The sequence below is a fragment of the Prinia subflava genome, chromosome 8, assembly GCF_021018805.1.
Source record: "Prinia subflava isolate CZ2003 ecotype Zambia chromosome 8, Cam_Psub_1.2, whole genome shotgun sequence".
NCBI classification, from domain to species: Eukaryota; Metazoa; Chordata; class Aves; order Passeriformes; family Cisticolidae; genus Prinia; species Prinia subflava.
The window spans coordinates 25,364,834-25,384,169 of record NC_086254.1 but is presented as its reverse complement, the minus strand read 5'-3'; the positions used below and the strand labels follow the sequence as shown (position 1 = coordinate 25,384,169).

General features: G+C 42.8%; 1 protein-coding gene across 4 annotated transcripts; it reads right to left on the bottom strand.

Moving 5' to 3' along the window:
• Window positions 1-302: 302 nt before the first annotated feature.
• On the bottom strand, window positions 303-12,959 carry STX16 (syntaxin 16). 4 transcript variants are annotated; one of them, XM_063404240.1, is made up of 9 exons: window positions 12,629-12,959; window positions 10,844-10,888; window positions 8,809-8,916; window positions 7,795-7,935; window positions 7,089-7,251; window positions 6,078-6,169; window positions 5,777-5,920; window positions 5,188-5,268; window positions 2,019-4,099 (listed from the first exon to the last, which is right to left on the bottom strand). In XM_063404240.1, exons 1-9 carry the CDS (start codon window positions 12,707-12,709, stop codon window positions 3,995-3,997), a joined length of 960 nt encoding a protein of 319 aa, XP_063260310.1. In that variant the 5' UTR covers window positions 12,710-12,959; the 3' UTR covers window positions 2,019-3,994. The 4 variants fall into 4 exon arrangements, with proteins under 4 accessions (XP_063260312.1, XP_063260310.1, XP_063260309.1 ...); XM_063404239.1 differs by lacking the exon at window positions 10,844-10,888 and having other exon boundaries at window positions 12,575-12,958; XM_063404241.1 differs by lacking the exon at window positions 10,844-10,888 and having other exon boundaries at window positions 12,629-12,957.
• Between the last annotated feature and the right edge of the window lie 6,377 nt (window positions 12,960-19,336).

Here is a 19,336-nt window from a genome sequence, read left to right as displayed (position 1 = left end):
TATCAGAATGTGCTGGTTTGGAAGGACCCCATAGAAATGATGGAGTCCAGCTCCTGCCCTGCGCAGACCCCCCGACAATCCGGGGCTCGGGCAGGGCTGGCGCTGTGACCGTGCCATGGGGAGCTGGTGCTCATTCATCTGCAGCCAGGAGAGCCGGGAAGGTCTGTGCAACCTTCCACCTATGCGGGAAACGTGAATTCTGATGCATTTAGTGCAAATACACCTAAAATAATAACAAAAAACCCCTCAAACTCCGGCTGAATTCCAGAAAAAAAACCCCAACAAACTTCCTTAGAGTAAGGTCTTTGAAGGGACATCACAGAAACTTTATTGAAAATAAAAGTTGTAGGAACATCTGTTGCAGAGGTCGGTCGTGCATCCTCACAGACGGGACAGCAACTCAATATACAGGCTCCAACTTTAACGAGTCTCTTTACTGAGCCACAGAAAATACACTGCTCGGGGGTCCACTGTTATCCCAATATATAAGACGGGAGTGAGAGGACACACAGCAATTACTTCAGGATTGAGACATTCCGAAGATTCCTCCAGGCAGTAAGCTCCCAGTCACTGAGTTCAAAATCTGCTTGTTCCTGCTGCTCTGAGTCCAAAACCAGCACATTCCCTGAATCCACAGCATCTGAAAAGCAAATAAAACAGTAGGAAACACTCACCTAACCCACAGTCCTTTTGTTGCAGTCAAGGGCAGCAGAGGAGGGTCCTTGTGAAGGGAATGGACTGAGGAAATGAATTTTATCTACAGAAACTCCCCGTGAACATCCCACCACCAGCAGCTGCAAACGTTTCTATTTGTCTGAGCTTCAGCAGAAGCTGCAGCAAGGACCTGTCATCCACTTATTGATCCTCTACAAGTATTCATGGAATTAAGCCAGGAAAATATAACCTTACACAATCTATCATAATTAATATGCAAAATTATAATGAATTCCCTGTTTTAATGAGTTTTGTTTAAGGTGGCTGTTTGGTTTGGGTTTTTTAAAGTAAGCATATTTTTTTCCAACAAAATCAGTTTCACTGTCACTTATCCGAGAATCTAAATTTTGCAAGGCTGTACCAAAAGCAGTTTCCAAACACTTAAGCAAAAGAGTTAAGACTCCTTTGTCTTGTGGTTCATAAAAGCAAACCTTAAATCAATGCAATCTAGGCAGTGAACACGACATTAAGTATAGATATTCCAATTTTTAGCACATTCCAAAAATCAGCAAGTGAAAAACCAATTCTTCCACATTACTTTTCACTTTCTACAGAAAACTTGCAGTAAAAATAAATTTACTACTACAGTGCTTTTAATACTGTCCTTTCATTGTATAATTAATTTTTTACAACAAGTTGCAGCTCATTTTTTGCACGCTCACATGCATTTTGATGGAGAAACTGTGTGCAAGTTTGGCTTTACAGGCCATTCCCACCAGGTGAGGAGACACAAATCCTTGGGAGAAGTTTAGCAACGCTGTTCTGTTCTTTTGTAAGGAATCTGAGCTTCCATACAGGCTGAGAAGGATCCAGCAGGCACGAAGGAGCCCCGGGCTGAGGGAGGGTCCCAGCTCTGCCTGCAGCAGCACAGAGATCTCCGGGGCTGGGCAGAGGCTCAGGCAGAGGCTCAGGCAGCTCTGGAATACCTGAGCAGGCAGCAGCTGCTGTGGCTTTTCTGGGTTTTCATGCCCAAAGGCACAGACAGATCCCTTTTGTGGGGATACTCCCACAAAGCTGCAGGTTTGGTTGAACTGCTGAGTTATTCAGAACAGCCACACACCAGCAGGGATTTAGAATCCAGCCTGTCCCGAGTTTTTTTCCTCAAGAGAATCGAGCTTCAATAAATTCCAGCTCAAGTTACATAGGACATCTGGGTTTAACCTCATTAAAAATGCATTTTTTCTTACAGAATTTGGGTAGAAAATAGATAGCCAGTGGGCATAACTCATGGGAAATAACTCTTGACAATGTAAATGACATTTTGCTACAGAAAGTTACTTTTTTAAAAAAAGAAGATTTTCAAGTCACCGCCACTTTCATTTATTATGAAGAACAGAAACATATTAACATCACAAAAGTATGTTTCAGTTTATAATTTAAATTAAAAAAAGAATAATTGCTCAATTAGGTTGGAAGTGTTTTATTACTTCTTTGAAACCATCTGCCATGATAAAATGTCAAAAGCACCGGTCAAGACAGAAATAAATAACACGATCTCATGTTAGAAAGTTGCAAATACAGTATATTAAATTATAGCAATTTGCTGCTTCACACCAAGTGATGCAGCTAGCACATGGGAGACAGTAGTTTTACTCACGATCATTGAAAGATCTATCACCAGAACAGGGGAGCTGCACACCCAACACAAGCCTCATTCCTCCTTTCACCAATCAAACTCATGAACTTAATGAGCAGTTTGAACTGGCAGTTTTGGTGGTTCAACATCCCCTTTCTCTAGAGGTAACAAGAGTGGTACACAGCTTTTCCTAAGCCCCACAAAAAGCCAAGGCTTTTGTGTTTTTGCAGTCTTTGCTCTCGGGTCCATCCCTGGAAATGGTCAGTTTAAAGCCACGTTTCAAGTTCTCTTTAGCACAGGGTAAAGAAACTCGGGGCTTGTGACAGATGCAACTCCAGCATCAAAGTGTTTGAAACTGCTCTGCTGGGGCTTGGAGCAGAGCACTCTGCAGGTCTGTGGGGAGCACTGGTATCAGACAAAAAAAATGAAGCAAGTTACAGTCCCTTTGGAAAAAAAAAAACCCAAACATATAAAAAAGCAATATTAAAAATATTAAGACAAGGCCTCTACAATTGCACACCACTTCAGGCCTGAATTAAATTAAGAATATTCTGTTACTTAGATGTTGCCTTAATTCCCGTTGTACGGCCTGCAGCAAAGTCTTCCACTGAAAAAAGCAGTGAAAATCCCGAATTCTGCACTGAAGGCCTTGTAACATGTCACTTGTGTGACATCTCTCATGGCCAGTGAAAGACCCCAAACGTGTCCTCTTCCAGGCAGACAACTGAAAGAGAATTTTCTGTCAGGGAAAATGGATGTAATATGCACTGCAGTGAGGCAATTCTTATACAAAAAACATAACCCATATGCACAAATGCACTGTAAAATAAAACAACTTATACAGCAGCTACAGTTTGAAACATCCAAGACCCACAGCAGCAGGCCAGAGATTCTCTTTTTGAGTTTCTACTCCATTTTTTCAGCTTAACTTCACTGCTTTAATGTAATGTCTGTACTTTAAACTAAAAAAATAATGCATGGAAAAAAACATATGATCATCCCAATGAAGGAAAATCATTCCTATGATTACTCAAGCCCAGAATTTTTTAATTAACTAAACATGTTAAATTATGCCAGTGATTACATCTTGTTATTTACAAGATCAAGTACCACTGATTCTTAGTAATGGTGCAGTATCTAAATTAAGATCACAGGGGTTGGATTACGTTCTGGTTGCTAAAAGCTTTCCTTTTTAGCTGTCCATCCAGTTCTTTGGAGTTTTTGATTCTGGAAGAAAGGGCATTCAATCAAACAATTTTGTGTCTCAACAAATTTTACATCAAGATCACTTTTTGATATTTTGCTCAGTAACATGGCTTCAATTTGGAGCCTGTAACAATCATGACATAAGAATATAGAAGACAACACATTTTTGTTCACAGTAACACACTAATTACTGTAGTCACTGGTAAACTTCAATTTTTAATTATTTTTAAGTAGCGTGTTTCAAAATACCTCTGCAATGAGTGCCAATTTTTTTTTTTTTGTGTGGGAGCATCAAATTTCCTGCCATTTTCCATCTAACCCTTACAAACACCTCACAGATCACCAAACTTGTACTTTGAGGAACTCTACAGAAACATTGCACAGACGTGGCACCACGAGGGCTCGTACATTCAAAGGCTTCCTGGAGTGCAGGTCCATCCATTCACATTGGGAAAAAAAGTCCACAGAAACTCCAAAAATGAGAAAATGAAGCGAAACCTAGTGTGACTTTACACCAATAAGAACAACAATAAGGACAATTACTATAACAAACAAAATCAAAATAACGAGCATCTTCCGGTTCTTCTTTTGATATTGCTCTGCCTATAAAACAGAGAGGAAAGAGTTAATAATTAGATATCTGCAAGGCTGAAGTACAGACTTTTGTTTAGTGTAAGTAAAGTCCATGTGTTCCAAATTGTTCTTTGGTAACCTGACAATTCCTACAACGTATATTGCAGGCAATTCCCACACAATGACTCTGATCTGCACCAGAAGCTCCAGGGAAGGTAAATGTGCACTTTAACCATATAAAAGACTCAGTTTGCTGAGATAAGATTTCTGTATCAAATTTGAAGGACATTAACATTCACAACAAATTTCCTTTTGATAGGTACATTTGTTGTACCAGATCAGCTGTGTATTTTGACTTAATTTCACTTACAACTGAAAGCTTTATTTTTGAGTTGGTTCTCAAGTTTTCTGCTTCATTCCTTCTTTCTTCTAACCACATTTTCTCATCCCTTTCCTCCTTTTCCCAGGGGAATTAATAGGACACAAGATAGAGAAAACTCTCCAAAAGCCAAATGAAAGTCTACTAATAGAAGCTAAACAAAACCAAGCTTGTATTTTGTTTTAATTAAAAAAGCCTTCAAAATAAAACCAAAACAAAATGACCACAAAACTCTGATCTGCTGAGATCAATGTTTTTAAAACTTTTCAGGTGTTCACAGCAAAAGGTTATTAAAGCAAGAGGCTGGACCTGACCTCTAACAAGTGTCAGATGGTAAGAGAAAACATTAATAATTGTTCTTTCTGCTCACATGATTGAGATGTTTTCAAACTAAAATCTGCAGTGAGGTACTCAATTACCAGCCCTATTCCCAAGTGCCTGGCTTTTCAAAGAGAAGGAATTGCAGACAGGTCCCACCAGGTCAGCAATATAAATATCAAAGCACATTGGTTGGGTGCCCAGAAAGTCATTTAAGAAATTAACTCAAGGCATCAAGCATGACATTAAGAGAAGTTATATGGAAAGTTCCTCCTACAGTACAGCTGGAGATTTCACACTGTACAGAAGGAATTTCTAAAAGGGACAATGTCCAGTTGAAAATTGACTGAAAAACTTAATAGCTATTTAATTATAAAAGCTTATAAATATGCAAAATGGCTTGAGTATTCCATCAGCTTACCTTATGCAGTTGTTTTAGACCCTCTTCAGTTTTCATACATGACTGTTCAATATTATAGTCAATTCTATCTAGAACTGTTCCCTAAATAAAATGGAGAAAACAAGCACCAAATTGAACCTAAATGACCTTCATAAAACAAATGTTATCATAAGCAGCAGAGTAATTAACAACACTCACAGCAAACAGCTCATGAACTATGTAAACAGTGAACTTTTACAGAAGCACTTGGGACTTTATTAAACAACTTCCTTGCTCAGTTCCTAACAGCAGCTCTGTCACCATCTCACATCACAGCCCTAAAAACCATCTTGATTCCAGACCAGCTGCTCTTGGCTGACACATTTACCATAAACTGAATCTCTGGGAGAAATAACCAAGAGAACTTTGGCTTTCTATGGTATTTTTTTTTTAAGTCTAACACACATTACCAGTTGAATTTTCATTCGTTTATTTGCATTAACTCAACCTGTGGCATATTTCAAGCAGAGGAAACCTGAGCATGAAGAAGTAAATTAGGAAAAGTGAGTCTGGAAGCCTGAACACTGCCTGGAATGTCCCATTTTTTGCTGCCACTGTGCTGTCAATGTACCTGTTCTACTATCATTGCTCCCAGGTCCCTAAATATTTCGTTGAGATCAGAGATTGACTGCACAATCTGACGGATCTCTCGCTCCCTCTCTTCCACCATCAGTGTGTTCTGCTCCACCAATGCCAGCTGGTCATCTGTAAAACCCTGTTGAAATACAAGATTTACATGTCAAACTAATATTAACAGGATGAAAATATCAGAAATAATTAAAAGGATAACAAGATTTCATAACTCGGACAGATATTTATAATCTGAGAGGACAAAATGCAATTCATACTGAATTTGTGTAATAACAACTTACTCTATCATAAAGTGTATCATCCTCCCCATCATCCATCAGTGGGACTGAGGTGTCAAAAAAGTGTTTGGACCTTTCTTCTCTATTCTTCATACCTGTAAAAGACAAACCATGTTTGAGTGTGGTATTTAAGCACATTATAATCAGGGTAAGGTCTGAAGCACCAGATAGAAAGGCACAAAAAAGAAAATCTGGGTAGTAAACGACATAAATCACAATATTTAAATTTTAACTGTCAGGCTTACTATTTATCAAAAGCATAACAAATTCAACAGGACAACAGGACTTGCAAGACTGATTAAATCAGTGATTTTTAAGTTGTTATGTTCCATGAAGTTAAAAAATGAGGAAGATTAAGAGCCTTAAAGTGTGATCACTCCAGGCTATTTTGTAACAAGGTCTCTTAGGAACACTCCTTGTCTGAATGCTGATCTTCAGTTCCACCTGTGCCATTTATATCACAGGAATATCAACGTTAAATTTGAAAATAAAGTTTTTGTGGGTTTCTTTCAAGATTAAAATAATCTGCCTCATCTTAAAACAGAACTGAACAAAATTTTAATTTAAACAGAAATGATTCTACTTCCAATCTGTTTATGGATGCAGAATTTAATTTATCCCAGACTAACTCTTCAGCTTTATCTATCACAGCCTGCCATCTGCAGAAGGTATCGTGGCTGAAGAGCAGTGGCTGCTTCACCAGTGTAACAGATGCCTCTTTCCAAGCCACAATTCGAGAAGCAAAATGCATTAAAAATGTGGATGGATGAAATTCTGTTTTGTTGATATCCTCAACTACGACATTTCTTCTTAAGCAACAAGGAAAAGAAGCAGAACAAAGCAGTTTGAACATGGGCTGTGAACCAGAAACTCTCCAATTCTAACTTCACACTCCTGAGTGCATCACTTAACCCTTCTGTGCCCCAGTTTGCCCAAGCAAGGGAATGAGCACACCTCAGGGAATGCTCTCCACAGAAGGAGCCCGAGCATTTCTGTGACACCTCTTGTGCTTACGTTTGAGATAGTCAGACTGTGCATGCCTAAAGTTGGTGGAGAGGTCCTGAAGGGACTGTGCCAAGGAAGACACCACATTCCTGAGAACACGAGCTTCTTGCTCTGTACACGTGCGTGACCGGCTCTGCAGCACCTGCACTGCTCTCTGGCATCTGTGGAACAACTGAGGAAACAATTCCATCAGTGGAAAAACAGCAGCAGCACACCCTTAAACAGCACCTTGCAAAAGGGCCACACTGCAGACTAATATTTTGATTTCTACATTTTTAAAGTAATTTTAATTTGCCCTGTGCAATGTTTAAAAGGATACAGAAACAGGACATAAATGATCAAATAACTTCAAGCTAACAAGGCAGCAGAGTAACACAACTCCCTCTGACCAAAGACATTTGCTTCGTTATAAATTATAATTAGCTGGACTGCACGCCTCAGAATAGACATCTGCAGATAGAGATTTCTCTGAGATAATTGTAAATTTGATTTGATTAATCTCCCAATCCTGTTGCAAGTAGAAAATCAAACAGGTAAGGGAAAGAACAGGGAGGTTTAAGTGACTCGTTGGGAAGTTCAGAGCAGAGCTCAGGACTTCTGACCTGCTCCAACACTGATCACAGAATAAATCCTTTGCTCAGAGCAAACCACTGCCTCATCCCAAAGCCTTAAAGGTGTGCCAGATTGGAGGTTTGGGACTCAAAGCACTCTGTACCTGTGTGATCTCCTGGGTTGTTATTTCTATTGCCCGCTCCTCTTCGCTGCTGTCATCCAGTGTGGGTCTGTTTAGATGTTTATCATGAAGACTGGCTAATTCTTTCATCTTCTGTTTAACCCTGGCAATATCATACTGAATCTAAAACAGAAAGCCCAACAGGAGGAAAGGGAATTAATTCATGCTTCAGGGGAAAAGGTTCTGAGAAATGTTAGACAAAAATCATTGAGAGAAATCTGTAACATAAAAGGCAGACCAAATATTATTAAAAGCCACATAAAAAGTTGACTAAGAAACTGAATACTCTTAATAGACTTTGAGTTTGCTACTTTTTTAAACCTACTCATTAATCTTACACAAGATTGCTGCTTCCAAATATGCTTCATTAAGTTGGAATAATATTTTTATAATTATACAGCATCACAGCAAGATTTAGCCAACTTCCAAGAAAATAAATGAAAATTCAGGTCACACCTTCAACTCTGTCAGAAATTGAATAGCCTCAACTCAGCAGTAGAAGTTAAATGCCATGCTTTCAACTAAGTAATTAAAAATAAATCTGTAAGGATGATTATGATAGCAGTAAAAAGGAGATGAAGCATCTTTCTGCACAATGGGTTCTGTCAACACAAACTGATGAGCTAACATGAGTTCTGAGATTTTCTGAAAGTCAAGAATAGCTTCACATTCCAAATTCTGGAAAAGGCTCTTAATGGGATGCTTCCAGAATCATTCCCTTGCATTTGTCCAAATATTTCCATAACTTGCAAGGCATCCAGGCTGCACAGGTAGGAAAGTTCTCCTGTAGAAGACACTAATGTTTCCTGTTTTCAAACCCTGAACTGCTCATCTCCACCATTTTAGGGTCTATTCAACAGCACTCCTCACCAGCTTCAAACAAAAAATTCAAACTAAAATCCTTATCTGGATCTTTCTTCCAATTTCTGCCACCAAACTGAGAGGATGTGAGTGACACTAACAGAGCCCTCCATGGCAGCCCAGCTGAGCACTCACCTCGTCTGCCCCGTCCACCCACTTGGGCGGCAGGCGCTTGGTGACACCGACGGCGGCCTCGGGGTCCAGGCTGAGCCCCGACACCAGCGCCATGCGATCGTCGGCCAGCTGCAGGGGGAAACAGAGCCCATCAGCTTCTTCCTAAAACACAGCCAGTCAGCCTCATCCTAAACACAGCCAGTCAGCTTCTTCCTAAAACACAGCCCATCAGCTTCTTCCTAAAACACAGCCAGTCAGCTTCTTCCTAAAACACAGCCAGTCAGCCTCATCCTAAAACACAGCCAGTCAGCTTCTTCCTAAAACACAGCCAGTCAGCTTCATCCTAAAACAGAGCCCATCAGCTTCATCCTAAACACAGCCAGTCAGCTTCATCCCAAAACAGAACCCATCAGCTTCTTCCTAAAACACAGCCAGTCAGCCTCATCCTAAACACAGCCAGTCAGCTTCATCCTAAACACAGCCAGTCAGCTTCATCCTAAAACACAGCCAGTCAGCTTCATCCTAAACACAGCCAGTCAGCTTCATCCTAAACACAGCCAGTCAGCTTCATCCTAAAACACAGCCAGTCAGCTTCATCCTAAAACACAGCCAGTCAGCCTCATCCTAAACAGAGCCCATCAGCTTCATCCTAAACACAGCCAGTCAGCTTCATCCTAAAACACAGCCAGTCAGCTTCATCCCAAAACACAGCCAGTCAGCTTCTTCCTAAAACACAGCCCATCAGCTTCTTCCTAAAACACAGCCAGTCAGCTTCACCCTAAAACACAGCCAGTCAGCTTCTTCCTAAAACACAGCCAGTCAGCTTCATCCTAAAACACAGCCAGTCAGCCTCATCCTAAAACACAGCCAGTCAGCTTCTTCCTAAAACACAGCCAGTCAGCTTCACCCTAAAACACAGCCAGTCAGCTTCTTCCTAAAACACAGCCAGTCAGCCTCATCCTAAACACAGTCAGCCTCATCCTAAAACACAGCCAGTCAGCCTCATCCTAAACACAGCCAGTCAGCCTCATCCTAAACACAGCCAGTCAGCTTCATCCTAAACACAGCCAGTCAGCCTCATCCTAAACACAGCCAGTCAGCTTCATCCAAACAGATCCACATCCTTGGGCAGCACAAAAAGTGCATGTGTGCCTCCCCGTGGAAATGAACCTCAGAGATTTGTCTGCTGTGATCAAACATCGCCTCTCATCTGGCCCCTACACCCTCCCACTCCCCACAGTGCCTGAAAGCTCAGGGGTACTCTCAGGATAAGTTCTCAGCAAATTTTCCAGGAGGAAGGGTGGTATTGCAGTGAGAATTCAAGTTGGTACAGTTCCATCAGACAATTCACAGCCAGTGTTGCAGCACAGTTCATATTGGGCCTGGCAAGTTTGAAAACTGCATTTGGGAAAATCCCAGAAAAAACATTGTAACTGTTTGTTCTCATACAATGTTATTTTGAAGAACAAACACTCTTGCAAACTGACATGCAACTCAAATGGTTAAATTACTTAGTTAGTGATAATTAAATTGTGCTCAACACAAATAGCCAAGGCAGTACTGGAGATGTCCATCAATTATACCACTGACAACATTAATTAATTACTTAGGAAAGCTTTCATACAAACACTCCCCTTCCCAGTTTCTCTCAAATTTCTAATTTTCCTTTACCAGGCCTGGAAAGTTTTGCACTTCCCTACCCCATCCCTTCTTAAAAAACCATCCCCCTTCCTTCCTGAGCAACTCTTTCTTGAAAGCAATTTCTTAATCCCCGACCTTATTTCCTGATCAATAAAGTTTGCATAATTAATGCACAGCATGAAGGACAGTTCATGGCTTCACTGTGCAAAGTCACTCTACCCCACAGTAAGTCAGACTGGCTCATACATTTATCTGCTCACAATATAACATCACAAAATGCTGCCTGTGCTACTGTGCACAGACACTTCACCCTACACAATGAAATTCTATAAACTAGCAGAATAAAGAAAGAATATTTTAGCTCAGTGATGCAGGTTTGATGCACCATGGCAGAAGAAAATGTGAAAAACAATACCTCATCCAGCTCCTGAAGTGATTTGTGGATCCCATCAGCCCCATCCAGTTAGAGACAGCAAAAGGTAAAAGGCAAAAAAGAGACATAGGACAGATATAGGGCATGGTCAGTTGAGAAAATACTGATTTATTTTTAAAGCATGATGGTTTACCAAGAACAAACAAACCGGCTTTTAAAACATGGTTAATCAATAAATACATCATGATATTGCATTTTAAGTCAGCGTTTTGCTTAATGCACCAACTTTTAAAAGAAATATCTCAGTTCCTTGGTAAACAGCAAGAACATAAGAGATCGAGTGCAGAGCTTGGTTTGTTTTACAAAGTAATTGCACAGTGAAGTGTCTAAATATTGAAATGTCAGGAAGAAAAGCTGCAATAGAATACAGTGAAGAATGACAGCAAGGGCAGCCTGGCTGCAGCACTCAGCACCCACCGGGTTTGGTTATGATTGGAGGGGGCACAGAGAAGCTTTTGTGGGGCATTTATTGACAGGCACCCCCGTTCTGACAGGCTCAAACAGAGCAAAAGATAAAATGCAAAAGCAAATGTTCAGTCACTTCTGTACACACTTGGGCTGTGCTCTGCTCTCAGGGAACATTAACCCTGCAGGGATCTGAAAAAATACAAAGGACAGGGATCTGCACCATTAATGTTAACAATCACTGCAAATAAATACTTGTTGCAGGTGCTAAATGTTATTGCACTGGCTGCTGAGTAAAGTGCAGTTTCATGGCTCAGGAGTAGTGAGTTCAAAATATCACTACTTTTTCTAGGTGATATTTTAAAAAACCCAAGGATTTACAGAAGTGACATTAAAAAAAATGAGCAAGGACTAAATGCAGAGCCAAAGTACAGATGTAAAATACAAATTATTATCGACATTTCCTGCTCTGCAAGTGCAATTTAATGCACAGCTTATTAGACATAAGTGTAATAAAGTTAGCAATGAACAAAGACCAATGAGAGCAACAGGAAACTGCTTTTCCTAACAAAAATGCTTTAATGTAAAGCTATGTAGAGTGATGAGACTGCCAGCAGATATTCACTGGTGGCTATGACAAATAAATGATGAGTTTAACCAGAAAGTGTGAAAACCCCAGCAGAGCTGAGCTGCCAAGCACCATCACAGCCTGGCTGGCCCAAAAACTAGAAAAAGTTACAGGAACTGCCTCTGAACCAGTGACTTTTGATAGTTTCTGTAAAGAGGAGTTACACTAGAATCTGCTGACTCCCCTCTCTCACAGATGTGTTTGAGCATTATTTGTATTTAGGAATAAATAAAAACGGCAATGAACATCGGAGCGAGTTATGAAGAAATTTAAGCAATGGGAATAAACTACACCAGTGTATTTAACAGTGCCCACTGTGAGGTGAATAGAAGAGTTCTGCTTCAGGAATTTATTTCTTTTTGGAGGTAAGGAGGCATCAAAAGCCTCCTTTGGAGGTAAGGAGCATCAAATGCGAGCACGAGGCTGTTAGAACAGTGACTGATTTATTCTGCACGAAGCGAGCAGCGATGCGAGCAGCACGCACAGATCTCTTCTATTCCTTTAACGTGGAGGAGTGGGGGAATAGGAACCGACAGGGCAGGGGAGGAAGGTCGGGGCACGGGGGGTTTGAGGAGAGGGTTCCGAGGAAGGGGAAGCGGGGCAGGGCCGGGGCAGGGCGGGGCAGGGCCGCCGGCAGCCCGGGGCGGGCGAGTACAGAAGGATGAAGGGAGGAGACTCACCGCAGCAGCCATGCTACGTGAATTCAGAGGGCTGGAGGAGCCGAAACTACTCACTTGCTCGGCCAGCAGCTGCCGGCTCTGCACCGCGTTGTTCCGCAACAACAAGAACGCGTCCGTGAGACGCCGGGTGGCCATGGCCCCCCGCCCCGCCGGGCCCGAGCCCGGCCCGGGGCCCGCGGCAGACGCGGCGGCCGCCCCTCGGAGGGTGGGGGCGGAGACCCGTCAGCGGGCCGAGAGCGGGAGCGCTCAGAGGGCCGGGGCCGGGACGCCCCTGGGCGGGACCGGGACCCCCCAGCCCGGGCCCCCGCGGCCGCCGGGCGCCGCCATCGCCCCGGCCGCACCGGCACTTCCGCGTTGTGCAGCGCCCGCCGCCTTCCGGCCGCCTTCCGGCCGCCCGCCCGCGCCGCTCCGCCCGGGAGCGCGGCCGCGACAACGGAGTTCCGGGCCTGCGGGGGCCGGGGCAGCATCGCCCGCATCCGTGTCCATTCACACGGCCACCCCCGTGTCCGTGTCCGTGTCCGTGTCCGTGTCCATCCACACGGCCACCCCCGTGTCCGTGTCCGTGTCCATCCACACGGCCACCCCCGTGTCCGTGTCCGTGTCCGTGTCCTTTCACACGGCCACTCCCGTGTCCGTGTCCATGTCCATTCACACGGCCACCCCCGTGTCCATGTCCATGTCCATGTCCATGTCCATGTCCATTCACACGGCCACCCCCGTGTCCATGTCCATGTCCGTGTCCATCCACACGTCCATCTTCACGTTCTTCTCCAGTCCAGTCCCACATCCATCCCCACGTTCATCTTAACGTCCATCCCCATGTCCATGCCCCATCCATCCCACGTCCATCCCCAGTCCATCCCCAGGTCTATCCTCAGTCCAACCCTTCATCCACCCCTCATCCATGCACACATTCCATTTGATTTTTTTCTTCTGATTCCCTCCCACTCCTTCCTTGCCATTTCCTTTACTTCCAGTCAATTTTCTGGTTTCCAAACAACAACACGGGGCTTATTTTTTTTCTGATCCCAACCATTCAAAACCCAGGATATTCCCTGAAAATGAACAAACCATTTAAAATCACAATATGGGGTTTGACTTTTCAGAAGAGACTTTTCAACAGGGTGACTAAAATGCCTTTTCCCAGCTGCTCTCTCAGTCCCAGTGTGCAGCAGATGTGACACAAGGCTTGGGCTCCCTCTGGTGCATCCCATGCCTTTCTTTATTCCGATGACATCTGAAAATCCCCCATGAGAGGAGCAGTGGCCACTGCCCAGCACAGGCAGGGGAGCTGCTGCCCAGGGATCATCAGGAGACTCCCTCGCTTAAACCCTCCAAACTGCCTCCCAAACCAAGCAGTTCTTGCACATGTGGTAGGAACAGGGACTGTAATCACAACCACGTTTTCTGGAAATGTTATCTCGTTTTATTTAACTGCCTGGACAAACTTGTACCGTGAAAAATAGGGAGAAAAAAATTCCCTGTGCTATTATAAGATGTTTGGGGAGTTTTCTTGAGCAGCCCTTCTGCCTCAGTGGGAGAGACCTGAAACTTGGAATTTAGCAAGGAAATAAGCTCGAGCCATACAAGGACTAACACACACATTTCATTCTTCGTGGTCTGGTGAAATCTGCTTTTGCTTTGGCTGCCTGACAAAAGCTTTAAAAATACATGTCTGTGCTTCATTTCTTCATGCTAATTTTTAATCTACTGTAACAATTTTTATACTATGAGAACAGCTAATGACCTTCCTGCCTTCTCTTGGCACTGCTGCTGTGGCTGGAGGTCAAGAGAAATTTCTCCTGCCATCAGTGGTCTCGCCATGATCTTTTAGAAAAAACCTTTTGGAATATCTCATTTGGATGAAGAATATGAACCCAGTAGGAAGCCCAGAGTGCTGGAAGCTGGTATACAGCAGCAATTAACGTAGTTTGCCTTCTGATTTTTGCCAGCTTAAAAAGTTTTGGATGTTGGGCAGGCTTGGAATTTATGCAGGGGCTATAAAAAGTATTTGGGACTTGTACACAGAGGGATAAAGCTCTGCAAGGAATGGGTCCAGACTTGGTGAATAACCACTTCAAAGTGGATATTAGGAATAAGCAAAGGGAGTGGAAGGAATGGAAAAAAGGATTAATCAAAGAAAACTACGTCTTAGAAGTTAGGAAGTGTAGGCATAAAGGGAAATGTGCCAGGAGTAAAGCTAAGGTAGATCTCGCAAAGGAAATTAAAACAAATAACAAAATGTTCTTCAGGCATACATAGCAGGAGAGGAAGGAGAGGAGGGGGAGAGGTGGTGAAAGGGGGAGAGGCAGGACACAAATGAATGTATAATATGTAGTGGAAATGTACACAGAGGAAATGAATGCATGGAGACAGAAATTACCTCATCCAAGTGGAAAAAATCATCAAGACCATAACGCAACAATGGTTGGGGCTAAATGATCGTTAAGGACACCTTTCAGCTGGAATATTCTAATTTCTGACTCAGACCTCCAAGATCACTTTATATCTGGCTGTGTAACAGCATCCCTGCATGAGCAACACAACAGAAATTGAGAACAGGAAAAATTCTTCCAGCTTTTAAAAAGAGGAAAAATGATTCAAGTCTGATCCAAATAAAATGCAAGACTTGGGGATAAATTTAGCAAGAGAGAATAATAGCAGACATGATGGCAGAGAGAAATGGGCTGAAAGGCATCATGTATTAATTTAGTGAAGGTGGACAGTGCTGGACTAACCTGATGACTTTGTAAGGTAGCTGGTTTTCATAACAGATAAGAGCTTAGTTCTATTCTGCCTGGTAATGAAGGGATGAGGGCTGGAAATCAGAATCAGAGGAACTGGGTCCTGGTATGTCCTCCCTACAGGCAAGGGCAAACAACCACATAAGAATGTTGCATTTGATCCGATCATAAAAAACCCCAGATCATATTTTCCCCTCCTAAGACAGCACACATCCCTAAATCCATCTCCCCAAGTGTGTCCTGGTAATATTCAGGGCTGTTGCGTGTCTGTGCCTAAGCCCACTCCTGCAGGTTTGGAGCCTGTGTCTCCCTTTGCCCTTTTATCTGCTTTTTCAATGCCTGTTCTCTCCTGCTGCTCCCAGTGAGCTGTGAGATAGCAATGCTGCCTGCACTGGCACATTCCTGCACCCACCTCCTCCCACAGCCAGGGCCTGGTGGGGAACTTTCCAGTTACTACTGTGGCATTTGGATCTGGCTTCTGGTGGAAAAAACCACTCCATATTCAGAAGAACATTCTATTTCGAGGTGAATAGATAAGCATACTTATTTTTTTTTTTTAAGTGTCAAGTTAATCAGAGACATATTTCAAACTCCAGCTTTTAAACTGCAAACTCCTTTGCCTGTGTTTAAAAACTCCTCCATTGTGGTCCCACCTTTGTATCAGTGTTTGGGTACCCAGGCCATGTGAAGGGCAAGCAGACCTCATGCTCCAGTGATCAGATGAAGGTCAATCCCCACCATGTTTCATCTTGTGTAATTGAGTAGATACACGGAGGAGGTGAAATATTGCACTCTTTTGAAGCCTGAGCAATCAGCTTGTGCCAAATTCAGGATTAATGGACCATGAAGTGCATTCTGCCCTGAGAAATCCCACCATCCTTTTGCAGAAGGAACACTTCTCTGCCAAAGAAGTTCTTCTGCAGCAAAGTTTCTAGAGGAAAAAAAACCAGCAAAGTGTCTGGGTTACCTCTGTCCTTGCTAGAGGTGCATTCTCTGCAAGGGAATTGAGGGGATCTAGGGAAAATTAATCATGTTGTTGCCTTTATCTTGCTGCAGAAGGATTTGAGGTTTTAGGGCTGTCAAACTCGCAGTTTCCCGAGCAGGTCAATCACTGAGCCGAGTTGGTTTGCCCAGGGAACCGGAGCTTCCCGGTTTGCAGTGGGTGTGATTCTGAGAGCATCTCTGTAGATGGTGCTGCAAGGCAGGGAGATGGGAACAGGAACTGCCTGTGCTGCTGTTAAAATTCAGTCCCTTGGTTTCTCAACCAGCTCTTGGTATTCCAGCTTCCTTATAAGAAAATGAGACATAGTTGCCCATAATGTCTTCATTTTGATGAGCTGTAACCTGAATGCACCCATTGGAAACATAAACGGAGAACTGTTATTTTCTCTGGGTTCAAACAGCTGACATTCTGTAATTCTGCCTGGAAAACTGCTGTTGAACAAACTGGCTTTTCATCTTGATCTAACTGTACCAGCAGCATTTAACAGCAGAATGTGGAATCTAGCGAATTCCAGAAAAAAATCTGAAAAATAATAATAATTTGGTCATGCAGAGACACTAAATAATGGATGTTTTGATAATAAAGAGAAAGACATTCACGTCTCTAAAGGGGCTCTGTCTTTTTTTGCTCAATGTCAAGTGTTGCCTTGAGTTCAGCTGCTCTCCTGCACACTGAAAAATGGTAGAATGGATCCTGCAAATGTGTCTGTTCTCCTCCCCTGCTACTGAAATGCAATCAATCCAGGTGGAATCAGGTCTTACTTGAAGACTGATGTGTCTGCTTGGAGGGCTGGGAGGAATTTTTTAATCAAAATTCAGCTGCATGGGTTTGGTGTTTACAGGCAGACATACTTCACATACATAATTACACAGGCAACCTTGTTCAAAGGCAGATGTGAGAGGCACAGGCTGTGAGTTTGTACCCCAGTCTCGTGACAGACTAATAATGCCTGTGGTACTTAAACAATGGAACAACTCTGTCATCTAATATTGTGCAAAATTCCTTCCCTCAGCTGGGCACTATATTAAATCTTCTGTGTCACCACGGTGTAGGTCACCCTGCAGCAAAGATAAAAGGTTGCTCATTGTAGACATTTATATCTCTGCTTACCCTAGTTCTCTCTGCAGTAGTCACGTGAGGATATTCTGGTTTTATCAAATATAAAAATGTGTTAGTGGTCTCTTCCTTGTAAGGTATATATATTTTTAGATCCAGGTGGGACTCCTACCATCATGCATGTGGTTCTTAGCTGAGCAAAAGTTTTGGGGCTGGAGATATGGCAGTAATTAGATGTTAATGTGCGGAGATGGTGTGAATTGAAGATGTTCTGTCCCCTAAATGTTTGCTACTGACCATAGTGACGATGTTACCCTGCAATTTATCTACCACGGTGCACTATGCGAGTGCTTCCCTCGTGCTTCAGTGTGAGTCAGTCAGTTCAGTCACTGACAGAGCAGCTTTTCCTGAGAGGTCAAACCACCACAGACAACACAGCAGACATTCAAGGGTCAAACAGTGCCGTGCCTGCAGGAAGAGAGAAGAGAAATGTGTTGTTTGCATCCTGGGGCAGACTCCCACTGTACTTCAAGGACATCCAAACATGAACAAAATGTAGTCAAAATAAGTAGACAAGAGAAGTATTATTATTCCCCTTTCAGAGACGAGGCGCCAAGGCATGAGGAGATTCAGTGAGCAGTTCTCCTGCAGATATGTGTAATGTAAGAGCTGGCAATAAAACACAGGATTCATCGTTACTGCCATTTTACAGATGGAAAAACTAAGTCACAGAACAACATTGGCTTGCTCAAGGTCGTACAGGGTATTTATAGCAAACCCAGAACCTGAATCTGGAGCTGCTGAATCCTGGTCAGCATTTTTCCTAAGGGAATCATGGATAAAGAGATTAATGTCAATAATTTCCCTCAAAGCAGCAGAATTTCAGTAAGAGAAGAAAGACTGTTCCAGAAAAATATGCCTCTTCTGGTGTTAGAGAAAGAATCTTAGACTCCAGTATCCCCAGCAACTCATACCTCTGTTCTTGTTATCCTAATTAGTGGCAATGTTCCACATCCAGGAGGTTTTATCTCTTTAAATTAGGTGGGTTTTTTTTCAACTAACAAAATTAGAGGAGGCAATTCAGAAAGATGCATTACAGTAGATCATGGTCTGACATTCATTCCAGCAATAACAACTATTATCAAAGGAAGATCCTTTCCATAAACCTAGGAAACAAGTCAGGCTAATAAAGACATGAATAGGTTTTTGCACATTACAATGTAAAAATAATCAATGAAACAGTGAAAAAAATCTAGTCAGAAAGCCTGCCTAATGAGTGTTATCTTGCACAGAAGTAGTCTGGTTCTGCTTTATAATGATAGCATTTAGCCATAAATCATTCTGAAACGAGGGAATTTCAATGCCAGTTGGGAGCAGCAGAGGGCTCGTAAGAGTGGGGTCCTACTTAACAAATCTTCACTTTTTTTTGGCCTAGATCTTCCTGTAGGGTGAGGAACTGTAAATACTGATTTTCTTAATGACATGGTGCCAAGTTATTACCAAGTGGGTGTCCTGTGGTGAAGAAATCTTAGATTTCCAGGCTGGTTTTCTGTCACTTAGAACCGCTGCCTGCAGCTGATGTGCTATGCCAAGATCCTGCTGTATGTGGTGCTTATTGCTATTCTCAGAGGTGCTTGGAAATAGGAAATGATAGAACCTGAGATAAGTACAGAGATGATGTAAGAGATGATGTGCAAAGAAGGAAACTGGACAAGCAAAAGAAGTTTATTAGACCAAGGGGAGTAGGGCAGGGAGGGGGGCAAGAATGGCTGCTGAGAATGGCCATGGGGAGATGATGAAATCCCCTTTCTGCCATAAAGAGCATCACAGTAGGGAAAAAGACCAAAAAGCCCAGAGCAGACCATACATCTGAAATCAAAACAGAGGGATTGCAAGGAACATCAGAACAGCAGCTCCAAGAAACGAACTGTTTTTATTTCTTTCTCTTTTCTTCCTGTT

Excerpts from the sequence above, each read along its gene's own strand:
- STX16 (XM_063404239.1), bottom strand. The coding sequence starts at position 12,709 with ATGGCCACCCGGCGTCTCACGGACGCGTTCTTGTTGTTGCGGAACAAC. Across the intron at positions 7,936-8,808 it reads GGGTGGACGGGGCAGACGAG|ATTCAGTATGATATTGCCAG; the intron begins GTGAGTGCTCAG and ends TTTCTGTTTTAG. Across the intron at positions 6,170-7,088 it reads ACAGTCTGACTATCTCAAAC|GTATGAAGAATAGAGAAGAA; the intron begins GTAAGCACAAGA and ends TGTCTTTTACAG.